At 41.7% G+C, this 13,965-nt stretch overlaps 1 protein-coding gene across 37 annotated transcripts in view; it reads right to left on the bottom strand.

Annotated features, from left to right (window-relative positions):
* The window catches only part of EIF4G3 (eukaryotic translation initiation factor 4 gamma 3), a 320,627-nt gene that overhangs the window by 35,955 nt on the left and 270,707 nt on the right, over positions 1–13,965 (bottom strand). For 27 of the 37 annotated variants that reach the window (XM_058718790.1, XM_058718783.1, XM_058718773.1 and 24 more), the window contains 7 exons: positions 13,358–13,633; positions 11,235–11,339; positions 8,984–9,116; positions 5,687–5,781; positions 3,602–3,695; positions 2,108–2,225; positions 18–238 (listed from right to left, as the gene is read on the bottom strand). In XM_058718790.1, the coding sequence (XP_058574773.1) occupies positions 18–238; positions 2,108–2,225; positions 3,602–3,695; positions 5,687–5,781; positions 8,984–9,116; positions 11,235–11,339; positions 13,358–13,633 (1,042 nt within the window). The remainder of the gene's footprint in view (positions 1–17; positions 239–2,107; positions 2,226–3,601; positions 3,696–5,686; positions 5,782–8,983; positions 9,117–11,234; positions 11,340–13,357; positions 13,634–13,965) is intronic. The other 10 variants (XM_058718791.1, XM_058718758.1, XM_058718771.1 and 7 more) reach the window with 3 other exon arrangements.

Genomic DNA, 13,965 nt, shown 5'->3' with positions numbered 1-13,965 from the left:
TGTACCAAGTCACTCACCTGACTCCCGGCCCTTGTTTCGGTCAGCCTCAGCGCTGCTCCTCTCCACGTCCATACCTCCCGTAAGCTGCTTCACGGTCTCTAGCATTTCCCTGCGTTGCTCTTCTTGAGACTGATTGTCCAACAGGTCTTTGCTGCTGCCGCCTCTCAGGAAAGTATTGGGACGAGCTGCTGCAGACGGCAGGGGCTTGTCATTCTTCTCCCTGCCCACGCTTCCACGACTTAAAACATAAAACATACTTCTTCAGAAGATCACCCCATCCACGATGCATTCAAATCATAAAATAACATTAAGATTTCCTGCAGGTATGTAATTTTTCACACATGACTTCAGGCATGTGAGGCGCCAATTCTACATCAAACTATAATTATGTAAACAAGTAAAATCGGTGCTTTCAGAGAATGGTAAGTATGTTTTAGCTTTTCTCACGAATGTTGAAGGGATACCACTTAAGGTTTTAAAATGCAATGGCAAATCCTTATTTTAGTTCTTTAAATCTTTTAATAAAGACGACAGTGATGAATGTATGAGCTAAAAGAGCAAAAGAGACAAAGAATACCTAACGGACATGGTATCACTATCTTAGAAATTAGACAATGATATTTATTCAGAAACTTCAAACATAAGTAAAATATTTTGAGAACCACGTAGCAGAAGTAGTTTTTGAGTGGCCAAAGTCACATACTTTCTTTAAGAGAGAATCTTCCTATCTCCCTAGGCTTCTTTTCAGACAGTTCCCACCAGTTGGGCAGGTAGTTCCTTGGTCCATAGCAGGCCAGGAGCAGCAGATGAAAAGGAAGAGAGGAGAAAGGACTAGAGGCACGACAGTGGTCTAACCTCTGAAAGAACATACGCAAGTACTCAAAAAGCAGAGCCATCAGGGGAAATCTATGGCAGAGCAAAGAGCCATCAATAGCACAAATGCTGCTTCACGACAAGCTGAGCCATCACTAAAAGCTGAACTGTGCTAAGCATATTTTACTGTAGAAGCCAAGAGAACAGCAACATAGTTAGAAAGTCTACCTGGCCAAATTGACTACAGTAACAAAAAAGGGAAGTTTGAGAGTTTAAAGCAACTTCAGCTCTAAAAGTGCTTATGTCAAAAATTTTGAGGAGTGCTTGGCTGGCTCAGTCAGTAAAGCACGTGACTCTTGATCTCAAGGTTGTAAGGTCGAGTCCCACACTGGGTGTAGAGATTAAAAATAAAATCTTAAGAAAATGAAAACTAAAAATTTTGTTCTCGGTCATTATACTACAGGTCTTCATTCCCTATAAACCAACCAACAGAACACCTGACTGTATCAGTCCTACAAAAAAGAAGGTAGAAAGACAGTACAATACAGAGAATAGTGAGAAACAAAGAACAGCCTGAAACAGAACTTGAAGAACGGTATGACAGAGAAACATATGGGTAGGCTGTCATGCTCTTTAATTCACATGCTCCGGAGTGTCAGGTTAATCCAGAACATCCTGACGCATTAGTTTAGCGAGCCCTCCACCAGCCTCCAGGGGCGTTTGGGTGGGTCTGATTTTCTTAAGAAGCAAACTATTATACTGGGGCGCCTGGGTGGCTCAGTCACTTGAGTGTCCGACTTTGGCTCAGGTCATGATCTCACAGTTTGAGTTTGAGCCCCTTGTTGGGCTCTGTGCTGACGGCTTGGAGCCAGGAGCCTGCTTCAGATTCTGCGTCTCTGTCTCTCTCTGCCCTCCCCTGCTTGTGCTCTGTCTCAAAAATAAACATTAAAAAAAAATTCTTAAAAAAAGAAACAAACTATTATAAACTTGCCAGGTAACTTGCCCTTCCTTTCCACCCCATCCCAAATCTACCGCCCAATTATGTCCTTATCTTGGAAATTACAGAACGTGAAGATCAAAGAAGGAATAGAAAAACAAACTCAACCTTAGGGATAAAAGGAATCCATGCACAGAGATGACCATCACAATTTATACGGGCATGTGTGTGTGTGTGTGTGAGTGTGTGAAAGAGAGAAAGAGAATAATAGAGAGAGAGAATGCGAGAAGGAGAGAGAGAGAACAGACATCCACAAGTAGGTCAGTCTTCAGTTAACATGGAGAGTGGGCTCCATACCTGGTTAAGGTCCGTCGGGAATCGAACTCTAAAGGCGTAGACGATGTAGACCCTGAGGGTGCTGGAGGTTGCAAAGCAGAGAATCTGTTTAAACTGGAAGCACTTGACCGTAAGGCATCTATAGGTGTTGAGGATTGAGGGGGGAAAAATACAAATCACATGACTACAATGTAGCTTTTAATTCATCTGGCTCTCTAGGGAGGAAAGGGGGGGTGTTGTTTGAGACTAGGTATTTCTAACAAGTTTAACAAGGTGATGCCAATCTCCTCCACAAATTATACTCTCAGAAGTATAATGTTAGAAGGAATTTGTCTGCAAAAAAAATTTTTTTTTGAAACTTTTGTTCATTATAACCATTTGCTGCTTTAAAAACATAATTAAATTATCCTAGATAGGGAAGGGGGTGGGAGTGGTAGACAGGGAAGGAGGGAGGCAAGCAAAAACAAAACAAAACAAAACAAAATATTGCACTTAAAAAAAAGCTAACTAATAAAGGTGCGCCTGGATGGCTCAGTCGGTTAAGCGTCTGACTTTTGATTTCAGCTCAGGTCATAATCTCAGGGTTTGTGGGACTGAACACCACACTGAGCTCTGTGCTGACAGTGCGGAGCCTGCTTGGGATTTTCTCTCTGTCCCTCCCCGGCTCTCTCTCTCTCTCTCTCTCTCTCAAAATAAATAAATAAACTTGATAAAGAAATAAAAATTAAAAAATCAGAGGTCAAAATTACTTAGTAGAAAGGAAATATGGAAAGGAAGTTAATGTAGAAGTTTTATTCTTCTAACGTTTATAAAACGTTAACGTTTTATACTTTCTACCGGACTTCATCAGCTTTAAAAAGATGTGTCTGTGGGGGTGCCTGGGTGGTTAAGTGTCTGACTTCGTCTTAGGTCATGATCTCCCAGTTCATGCGTTTGAGCCCCGCGTCGGGGTCCTTGCTGACAGCTCAGAGCCTGGAGCCTGCTGCAAATTCTGTGCCTCCCCCTCTCTGTGCCCTTCCCCTGCTTGTACTCTGTCTCTTCTTTCACTCTCAAAAATAAACAAACATTAAAAAAAAAAAAGAAAAAAAAGGATGTGTTTGTGATGGTCTAAACATTTGAGTCCTAAGGTCAAATCTCTGAAAGTCTGACTTTTGATAAAGATTTTGAAAAATATTTCAATCTAATTCTTTTACAACTCTCTTATCCAATTCTTCTCAGAAGAATGAGTTTCCCTCTTCATTTGCGATCCCAGTAATTCTCTGATTATATTGAATTTATGAACAACAACAACAAAGGTACCTAGGAGGTTAAAGTCTTAAATAGCCTAATTGAACTCAAAAAACTCTAAATATTTAAAATACCTGAAGATCCATATTGCGAGGGACACCAGTAAGTTTGGGCATGCTTTGTCTATAGATCTTTTCCTAAAACCATTATTAAACGACTGTGGGAATGCACTATACGGTGAATACTAGACCACATCCAGGTTCCCGAGAAGGGACACGTCACACTTACCGGTCTCGCTTGCCTTTGCTCCACCACTGCTGCCCTTTCCCCAACTGCCCAGCTGTGCTTTAGGTACCAGCTGAATTTTCTCATCAATTGTGGGCTGTAATGTAAGTGACCACAAGCCAATTATAGGAAACATTCTAGAATGTTGTGTCTTCTTTTTCCTTCAGTATAGTGAAAACCAACTTTAGCAACAAAACAGTGCTTGGAATGCCAATGTCCATATTCAAGTGGTGCTCCCTGTACAACCTGCTTGGAAACCAGCTTCCACAGAGTAGTTTAGAACCCCTGGTCTGGAGAATGCCTTCAGATGGTGTGCCGTTTGACTAAATGTAAGCAGTTTCCAATCATTCCTCCTGTCCAGTAATGCCCAGTGATTTAAAAAAGAAGTAAAGGAATATACAAATTGTGTAGACTACAAAATTAACTCCTTAATTTCTTCACATTATTGTCAGAAAACAGGTCAGAAGGCACAAAGATTTCACATTTTAGCAAAGCCAGATATAGGTGGGGGCTAAGGATGGAGAAGTGGATTCAATACGGGGGCATTCAATACGGGGGCGGGGGGGAATAAGAAAAAAGCGAACATAGTATTAGATGGGAAGTTAATAACGATGTCCAGCTCTACAGGGAACACAACATTAGCACAAGTGGATAGAATTACAATGTAATACTAATAAGAAAACATATACCACAGTAAGGTACAATGTAGCTCTTTGTAACAGAAGTGTTAATACACTCTAACAGCACTGCCTAGCTCTATGACATGCTTTCACACAAATCTCTCCCAGTTAACAATGCATTTGTTGAATGGTTTTGAACATTTTCTATGATATTTAAGTACAGTACTTGTAGGATAACTGTCTGAATATACACAAAATTTATTAAAACAACAACTTAAAATCTTCCAAAATATTCAGGAAATAATGTTGTAGGTTAATATCAGCACTATTCTTTTTATAGTATCCATGCGTGGAAACAGTATTAGTATTTAAAAACACAAACACCGTTATTCAATATTGATATAATTTTCAAAGATGTTGGGGCTGACGCTGGAGGAATTCTCTAAACGTGTAAGATTTTGGCTAAAACCATCTCTCGTAAGAAGTGGATGGGAATCAAGCTGTATTCAGTGATGGAATTCCTGCCCTGAGACATAAACAACTAGAAGAATGTACCAGAATCTTAAGAGAATAGGATCCTAGCTAATTAAAATCAAAAGAGATCTAGACAGCAAATGTTCTATGCTGAAGCAATACTTTGACATGAAGACACAAATGACAGCCCATCTTCTTCCAATTTTCTCAAACTCTTTTTCTTTCTGTCAGTTATCTTCTTTCATTTGATGTTTTCATGTTAGCTTTAGATTGTCTTTGGTATCTTACCAGCAGGTTGCCAATTTTCAGAACTATGGAAAGTGTATTACACAAGGAAGGTTCAAATTAGACGTGTAAATGCTTTATAAATCTACTGGGCTGTAGAAGTTTCCCCTTTTACAAAAGATAATGCCACTTCCTCTATGTTCTCCAAGTACTTCACCCTACTTAGGGTGATCAACTTCTGCTGAAAACATCTGCGAGGAGAAACCCTTTCCTCTTACCACCCATGGATTCTCAAGGGACAGGAAAGCAGAATGTATTAAATCTTTATCACAGGATGATTTCTAGCAGTGGGTCCTCTTGATTTATTTTAGGCCTTGAGTATGGCAAACTGTTAATTCCTTTCAAGTTAGGCTTAAACAGGTAGATGCTTCTTCCCTAGGGCTAAGGATACATTGTATAAAAGATCATAAGGGACTATAGCTTCTGAAGTATCTTTATTATCATCTCTCTTATACTAAGCATCTGATAACTTTAGGAATTAAACTAGTTTCTTCCCCCTTAGTAAGCCCTCCAAGAAATAAAAAGGACTAACATCAGGACAAGTACGTAAGAATACACTGATAAATACTGTCATATAGCAAAGCATCTACTTTAAAAAAACCACTCCCCCATAAACTCTGCAATGTAGTTATTTTACATAAGCAAGAAATAATTTTGAGAGTCCCATTCTCAGGTCGATGTTAAGTTGCGTCATAAATGTCATACTCACCTTAGTGATTTTAAGGAATTTTGAGGGGTCTAGTACCCGACTATTCTTGGCCCCCTGTACAGTGTTCCATCCACCTTCATCCACTCTCTGGACACCTGCAGGGAGAACAGGGTGAGTCAGTCTCCCACAAACTCAAGTCAGTTTGACAATGAAAGAGTGAGCAGTATTTTCAACTCAGCAGCTCCAATCAAAATCAAGGAAAAAGACAAAAGAAAATGTTAAAGCACTGCTGACAGTCTTTTTAATGCCTACAACATGAACATATCGGATAGAAATACTGTAGAACATGCCCCACCGAGAGGAAATTAACGGATAACATGAATAGAGATTTGGTGATAGACAAAGGAGGGCCAGATCTAATGTTCATAGTTAGTTAACACTTCAGATGGAAATTATTTATTAGAAGGTTTATTTTACTTGATGGTGTTAAATGACACAGTGTACTTGGATCACCACCCCCGCCCTCCAACCTGCTTCTGCAACCTATCAACTGTTCAGGCAGAAAACCCTGACTCCTGTTTCTCTCACACTTGGCACCCGATCTGTCTGTAAACCTTGTCGGTTCAACATACTCAGCATCTAGCTCTTCTTATTACTACCAACACTACCACTTTGGTTTTCGCCAGCAACATTTCCTCGATTAGTATAAAACCGTCTTCACTAGCTTCACTGCTTTCACCCTCAACTGTTTGCATCATAGCGGCCAGCAAGAGCCAAATAAAGTACACGTCAGGTCCTATCACTTCTCTGCTTAAAACACTTCTGTCACCTCTCTTCATCTCACTCAGATAAAATCCCAAATTACTCATAAATGGCCTCCAAACTCTGATTAATCTGGACTCCTGCCTCTCAGGCCCCATCCTCCACTACTCTCTCCCTCTGCTCAAGCCACACTGGCCTCCTTGCTGATCCCTGAAAATGCTATTTCAACGGCCTTTTACTTACAATTCCCTTTGCCTACAAACCTTCCCCCAGATGTGCCCACGGTTTCATTCCCTCATACTTGCTTCTGGTCTCTGCTCAAACACTAACTTAGCAGGCTCCCAAACCACCCTATTTAGAATTACACCTCAGGTGCCTGAGCGGCTCAGTTGGTTAAGCATCCGTGGCTGAGGTCATGATCTCGTGGTTCGTTGAGTTTGGGCTCCGTGTCTGGCTCTGTGCTGACGGTGCACAGCCTGCTGTGGACCCTCTGTATCCCTCTCTCTCTGCCCCTCCCCCATTCACATGCTGTCAAAAATAAACATTTAAAAAAATAAATAAATAAAATTGCACCTTTACCCACCAAGCCTGGCATCACCCGCTTTCTCCCTCTCTGCTTTATCTTTTTCTCTAGAAAAAGTGATCGGACAAAATTACATATTTTATTTGAGTATTTATTTTCTGTCTCTCGGGTATGATGTAAGCTGCATGAAGGAAGGGACTTTACTTTGTCTCTCCTGTTAAGCAATGGGCACTTATACGTGTTGAAAGAAAGACCACCCAATTGTCTACCTAAAAGCTTTTCTGATCCTCACATACTTGATTGTCTCTGTGCTATCTGATGTTACTGAGCATGAACAAACTTGTTTCTTGTTTGTTTCTTATACCCTAGTGCTCCTTCCTCTGCAGTTGTTCTTTATCTGTCAATTTCCCAAGAGTCCTCTTCTTCCTTTGGTCCTCTGTAGACATCTTCCATGGACTGGGCTCTCTATCTAGTTCAATAATAAATAAGAGTCATTACGTGAAAGGCACTGTGCTATGTACTAGGGTGAGGAAGGTGAGGAAGCATGGTGTCCCATGGAACTTAAAAGTACACTTTCTTTCCTGGAGGATTCATCTCTCATATGTTCAGTATGAGCCCTACGGTGTGTGCACCAGTTGCTAAGCTGAACCCTTGACACACAACACATCTTGCCACCCTCACACAAATCCTAGCAACCACTATTAGATCCGTTTTACACATTAAGTAAGGGACTTGTGCAAGGTCATGTGGCTAGGATGTAGGGGAGCTGAAATGCAAACCCAGACAGCTGGCTCCAGAGTCTAGTAGGCTCTCGACCACTACTACATCATCCAGCAACTTCCGGCTCACTGAACAGCAGACTGGACAGATAAGCATTTTTACTCGGATACCCTCCTGCCATCTCAAAATAAACACTGATCATTTCCCTTCTGAAAAAGGTTTCCTCTTCCATGTTCTTTTTTTTTTTTTTTTTTTTTTTTTATTTATTTTTGGGACAGAGAGAGACAGAGCATGAACGGGGGAGGGGCAGAGAGAGAGGGAGACACAGAATCGGAAACAGGCTCCAGGCTCCGAGCCATCAGCCCAGAGCCTGACGCGGGGCTCGAACTCACGGACCGCGAGATCGTGACCTGGCTGAAGTCGGACGCTTAACCGACTGCGCCACCCAGGCGCCCCTCCTCTTCCATGTTCTTAAACTCAGTCAATGGATTTTCTACTTTCTCGGGTGTAAAATGTCTTCCATTTCACCTTTCATATTTTTTTCCTATTTCTTCCTTTTAATAATTATTATTACCAGGATTTCAGCAGGAGCGACATTTCTGAGTTCAGTGTTCCCCTTTGACTCATCGTGTTAAAAGCAATAGACTGCTTTTATTTACGTACATCTAGCATGACATTACCGCTTTCTTCAAAACCTTACAATGGGACTTTAAGGTCAAAGACATCAGTTCTTAATCTGGCTCCATTCTTCCAGACAAACATTTCCCACTGATTCCGAACACTTAAATTTTGCTTCAGTCAGGTTTGTTTATGCCTCTTCACAATATATGTTTATTTTACTTTCATGACTAAGATTATTCCTTTCCTTCCCAAATATTTACCATCCACCAGGACCCAGTTCAAAGATGCCTTCCTCAAATAAAGATCTCTTCCAGCTTCCTATCTTTCTTCTCCTCCTCTGAATGTTAACAATATTCATTGAGAATACATTTCATAGTTGATAATATCTCCTACTTGCTTGACAAATGTGCCTCTTATTAGTTTGCCTTCCTGGATAAACCGTAAGCTTTCAGAGAAAAGAAACTACATTTTCTACTTTTTCTTATAGCCCTCACCAATACTGAGCACAGAGAAGATGCTCAAGAAAGTCCTGTTGATTACTGAAGTTAAAGTAGTCCAAGAAACCATGCTTTGTCCTGCCTTCTTGGAGAAACTGCTTCACTTACCAATTACCACTCTATTGTTCAGTTTATTCTTTCTGATGTCACTTCAAACCTGAATATAGAATTCTTAAACATCTGTCCCTCAGTCTCCCAAGTTTCCCTAACATCCCAGTGGACTCCACCCCTTACCTGTTCGTCTCTTCTCTTTGGTCATGAGCTGCTGGACCTTCCTTTGCTCTTCTTGTTCTTCTATTTTAGCCTCTTTATGAATCTGTTCGATAGTCTTAGGCCCTTGATCTGCTCTTCGAGATACCCAGTTGCACTATAAAAGGAGAAAATAACATTATCGACCAGAAAACAAAACATGAACGTAACAATTTTTTATACTTCTCACTGCTGGAAAAGTGTAAAATACATTTAAAAATCTGTACTACAACCATTTTTCATCTGTTTTACAGATGGCACTGCGTGCAGTCTGAGATTAGATATAAAGAATTAAGTTTGTCTCAATAAACCTTAACTACTGTATACTGAGTATTCCAAAAGCCAATGAATAAAAAGCTAGAGGGAAAGACTGGCCCAAATGTATTTTTTTAAAAATATTTTTAGATGTTTATTTATTTTTGAGAGAGAGAGAGAGAGAGAGAGAGAGGCTGATTGATTCAGAGTGTGAGCAGAGGAGGGACAGAGAGAGGAAGACACAGAATCTGAAGTAGGATCCAAGCTCTGAGCTGTCAAGCACAGAGCCTGATGCGGGGCTCAAACTCACAGACCAGGAGATCATGACCTGAGCCAAAGTCGGATGCTTAACCGATTGAGCCACCCAGGCACCCTCCAAATGTATTTTTTTTTTAAATTTTTTTAACGTTTATTTATTTTTGAGACAGAGAGAGACAGAACATGAATGGGGGGAGAGTCAGAGAGAGAGGGAGTCACAGAATCGGAAGCAGGCTCCAGGCTCTGAGCTGTCAGCACAGAGCCCGACGCGGGGCTCGAACTCACAGACCGCGAGATCACGACCTGAGCCGAAGTCGGACGCTCAATCGACTGAGCCACCCAGGCGCCCCACCCCCAAATGTATTTTTTAAAAATCATCTTGTGGGGCGCCTGGTTGGCTCATTTGGTTAAAGTGTCTGACTTTTATTTTGGCTCAGGTCATAATCTCAGTTTCATGAATTCAAGCCCCATGTCAGGCTCTGTGCTGGCAGCACAAAGCCTGCTTGGGATTCTCATTCTCTCTCTCCCTCTCTTTCTCCCTCCCTCCCTGTCTCACTCTGCCCCTCCCTGACTTGTGCTGTCTCTATCTCAAAATAAATTAATTAGCTACAAAAAAATCATCTTGTATATTTGTAAAGAGGAACCAGAAGAGGAATCAAGAAAGCTCAGGACTCTCTGGCCTTGACTTAATCTGAATTATTGGTACTTAGTTCGTATCACATTCCATGGGGGTTCTAAATCAAAGATGACTAGCATTTTTCATCCTCCTATATCATAGTTCTGATATCCTACAAAAGTGCCATCTCTCTGGCCTGTGGTTATCCTATTTAGGACAAGTTGCTCCATACAATTACACTTCTCCCTTTCCTTCCCACCATAATCCCGACAACTGATATAAGTACAAGTAGTAGAAGGCATGGGTGGAGAAGTCTTTTATATTTATTTACATTTGTTTACATGTGCTAGAAGGGAGGATGGCAAATAGGCACAAAATTCTGATCAGCTCGTAGTGGCTTCAGTAATAATAAGGATCGTGAGGTCACATTTAACCTTAGCAAGATAAAGAACCATCATCAATGCTATCTGGTCTGAGTACAGGGCAGGGAACGGATAGGACCTGCATTCGCATTCTCTAGTTTAGGGTCAGCTGCAGTATATTCCCTGCAGGAGTTAAAATAAGAAAGAGACAGAAGAGGTGGTAGTGGTAAACACTGTACCTGTTATGAGAAATGAGAAGCGGCAGGAGCACAAGGGGAGACACAGGAAAAACAACAGAGAACAAACAGCAACATCTCCTATGAGCTGGGCACTTGACACGATCACCTCACTGAATCTGTACCACACATGTGCAACGGAGGCAACATCCCCATTTTAGAGAATAGAAATGTAAGGCTCAGGGAAATGAAATGGAATCATGTTGAAGATGAGGACTCCTGAATATTTAGTAGCCTAAGACTAAATTTAATTGACCAGTTTGAATTCAGAGTAGCGGATTTAAAAACAGCAATGTGGTTTGATATTAGCTTAGAGGGAAGAAATGTTAACAGGCAGGTATATATGCTTCGTGTCCTTTCACACAGCTATGTCAGGGAAGTGTGTCAGCTCAGGTTCTGGGAGCCTCTCCTGCAGCATTAAGTTTTTACCTATGTAAATACTAGGACACACTCTCCAACCCAATTCCTTAAAAGAGACTGGAGTAGCTCGCTTATATTTTCTTACTTACCAGCCTTAGGTCTATCACATCCTGAAGCATGAATCGAATCCTAGATGAGGTTTTTCTTTCTTTCACAATTTTCTCCATCTGATTAAAATACTGGTCCATACGTGGCTGCAAGGGGTAAAACCATTTAGTATTCCTGAGTGAGGAATTCAAGTGTAATTTTACCATACAGAATTTTTAAATGGCCTAAGGACACAACTTACAGACAAAAGGTAATGTGGTACAAATTTTAATTAAGCATCCAAAATAAAGGTTACACATTCTGAGCAGCTGGCTGTAGTCCTGTGACGGATTACAGGTAAACAGAATATAAATCGAAGCATTATACTGCAGGCAGCCCCTGAATCTTCTTTAAAAGAGACAGGTGGCTGTAGCCTTTGCCCATTTCCAACCTTCTCTGCTGAGAAAGATAAGGACAAGGGCCATACATTAGGGATGACAGAACTTTAAGCTGGATGAACTGGATTATTTATCATCTCTGAGCCACCAGACCTACCTCAGACTTCTTACCTCTGAACTTTATGTGAGTGAGAAATAAACCTCAATCTTGCATAAACCACTGATATTTGGGATTTCCTGTCACAAACAAACATAATCCCAGCTGCTTCAGAGGTTACAAAACATTTCTGACATTATTTATAGCAAACATTTCTAATTTTCCTACCCCTTATGTGGAAGGCACCATGTTATGTTTGAACCATAATATATATATATATATTTTTAACGTTTATTTATTTTTGAGACAGAGAGAGGCAGAGCATGAACGGGGGAGGGGCTGAGAGAGAGGGAGACACAGAATCGGAAGCAGGTTCTAGGCTCCGAGCCGTCAGCCCAGAGCCCGACGCGGGGCTCGAACTCACGGACCGCGAGATCGTGACCTGAGTTGAAGTCAGACGCTTAACCGACTGAGCCACCCAGGCGCCCCTTGAACCATATATATATATATATTTTTTTAACATTTATTTATTTTTGAGACAGAGAGAGACAGAGCATGAACGGGGGAGGGTCAGAGAGAGGGGGAGACACAGAATCAGAAGCAGGCTCCAGGCTCTGAGCTGTCAGCACAGAGCCCGACGCGGGGCTCGAACCCACAGACTGGACTGTGAGATCATGACCTGAGCCGAAGTCAGCCGCTTAACCGACTGAGCCACCCAGGTGCCCCTTGAACCATATTTTTAATGGTTTCTTTTATTATGGTTAGATAGCTTTGTTGCTAATTAGAGCATAAATGTAAGAAAACTACTAGTTCTGGGGCGCCTGAGTGGCTCAGTCAGTTAAGTGTCCAACCTCGGCTCAGGTCATGATCTCATGGTTCCTGAGTTTGAGCCACGCGTCAGGCTCACTGCTGTCAGCGCAGAGCCTGTTTCAGATCTTCAGTCCCCCTCTCTCTGTTCATCTCCTCCACTGGTTCTCTCTCTCTCTCAAAATAAACAAACTGAGAAAGAAAGAAAGAAAGAAAGAAAGAAAGAAAGAAAGAAAGAAAGAAAGAAAGAAAGAAAGAAAGAAAGAAGGAAGGAAGGAAGGAAGGAAGGAAGGAAGGAAGGAAGGAAGGAAGGAAGGAAGGAAGGAAGGAAAGAAAGAAAGAAAGAAAGAAAGAAAGAAAGAAAGAAAGAAAGAAAGAAAGAAAGAAAGAGAAAGAAAGAAAGAAAGAGAGAGAGAGAGAGAAAGAAAGAAAGAAAGAAAGAAAGAAAGAAAGAAAGAAAGAAAGAAAAAGCAAGCAAGCAGGAAGGAAAAAAAGAGAGAGAAAGGAAGGAAGGAAGAAAGAAAACTACTGGCTCATCACCTCAGTAGCACCCTCCATCCCAGCCCAGCCCACAGCAGCTATTCTCCTCTTATTTCTGCCCACAATTTGTTATACAGAAAAATGGCCTATGAAATGGTCATGCAGAAAATGGACAAGGGACAAATAATCTGAACAATTCCCAAACTGGCCTTCATCTAATCTGGGACCCTCTTCACTTCTGCCTGTGATGGAAAAGTGGTAAGGAGCTCGAGGGCCACACTGACAGTGCGAAGGGCAAAAGGAGAAAAAGCAGCAGTCCAGACCACTGGGGCAAGATGGAACACTTTTGCTGACAGTCCCAACCGAGGCCCCACTGGATGCTTCGGAGACTGTGGGCTTTTACCTTTGCTTTCTCAAAGTCCAGGTCTTTGCCTATGGTGGTGAGCAGGCGGCAGAGGCACTCTAGGGACTCCTCGTCGTGGTTCTTCAGCAGCTTCACCACACAGTCATGCATGATAGCTTCAGTCAGCATCTTGAGTTTAAAGAGCTCTCCAATAAACTTGATGTTACCAATGGATCTGCGCCGGGCTTTGTCCTTAGCTTCTTCTAGTTCGTCATGAAGCCTCGTCCTCTCCTCTGGCTGTTGTGTAAGGAATGACAATAGAAGCTTGGATGACAACTGTACGGCACAAGAGAGGACAGGAACACACACACTCTGACTCATGGTCTTATCCTTTGTGGGGTCAGGGATACCCTGTGAGAATCTGAAAGCAACTTTAGACCTGTTCTATTCCTCAGGAAACTAAACTACCCCCCAAAATTTGCATCCATTTCAGGAGATTTCTGGAACTCAGTGACCTCTCTGGGATCCAGGCTCTGAATTCCTGTCTGGGAAAGTTTAGCTGCTCAACCATGCAGCACGAAAAAGAATAAAGCATTCCCCTGAACTTCAATACTGTATCTCCACATGAAAAAAAGGCCATAAGGCATCTACTGACATAGCAGGGAAAT

Source organism: Neofelis nebulosa, chromosome 2, assembly GCF_028018385.1.
Source record: "Neofelis nebulosa isolate mNeoNeb1 chromosome 2, mNeoNeb1.pri, whole genome shotgun sequence".
NCBI lineage: Eukaryota > Metazoa > Chordata > Mammalia > Carnivora > Felidae > Neofelis > Neofelis nebulosa.
Note: the sequence above shows the minus strand (reverse complement) of the source record. Positions and strands in the feature narration are given on the sequence as shown.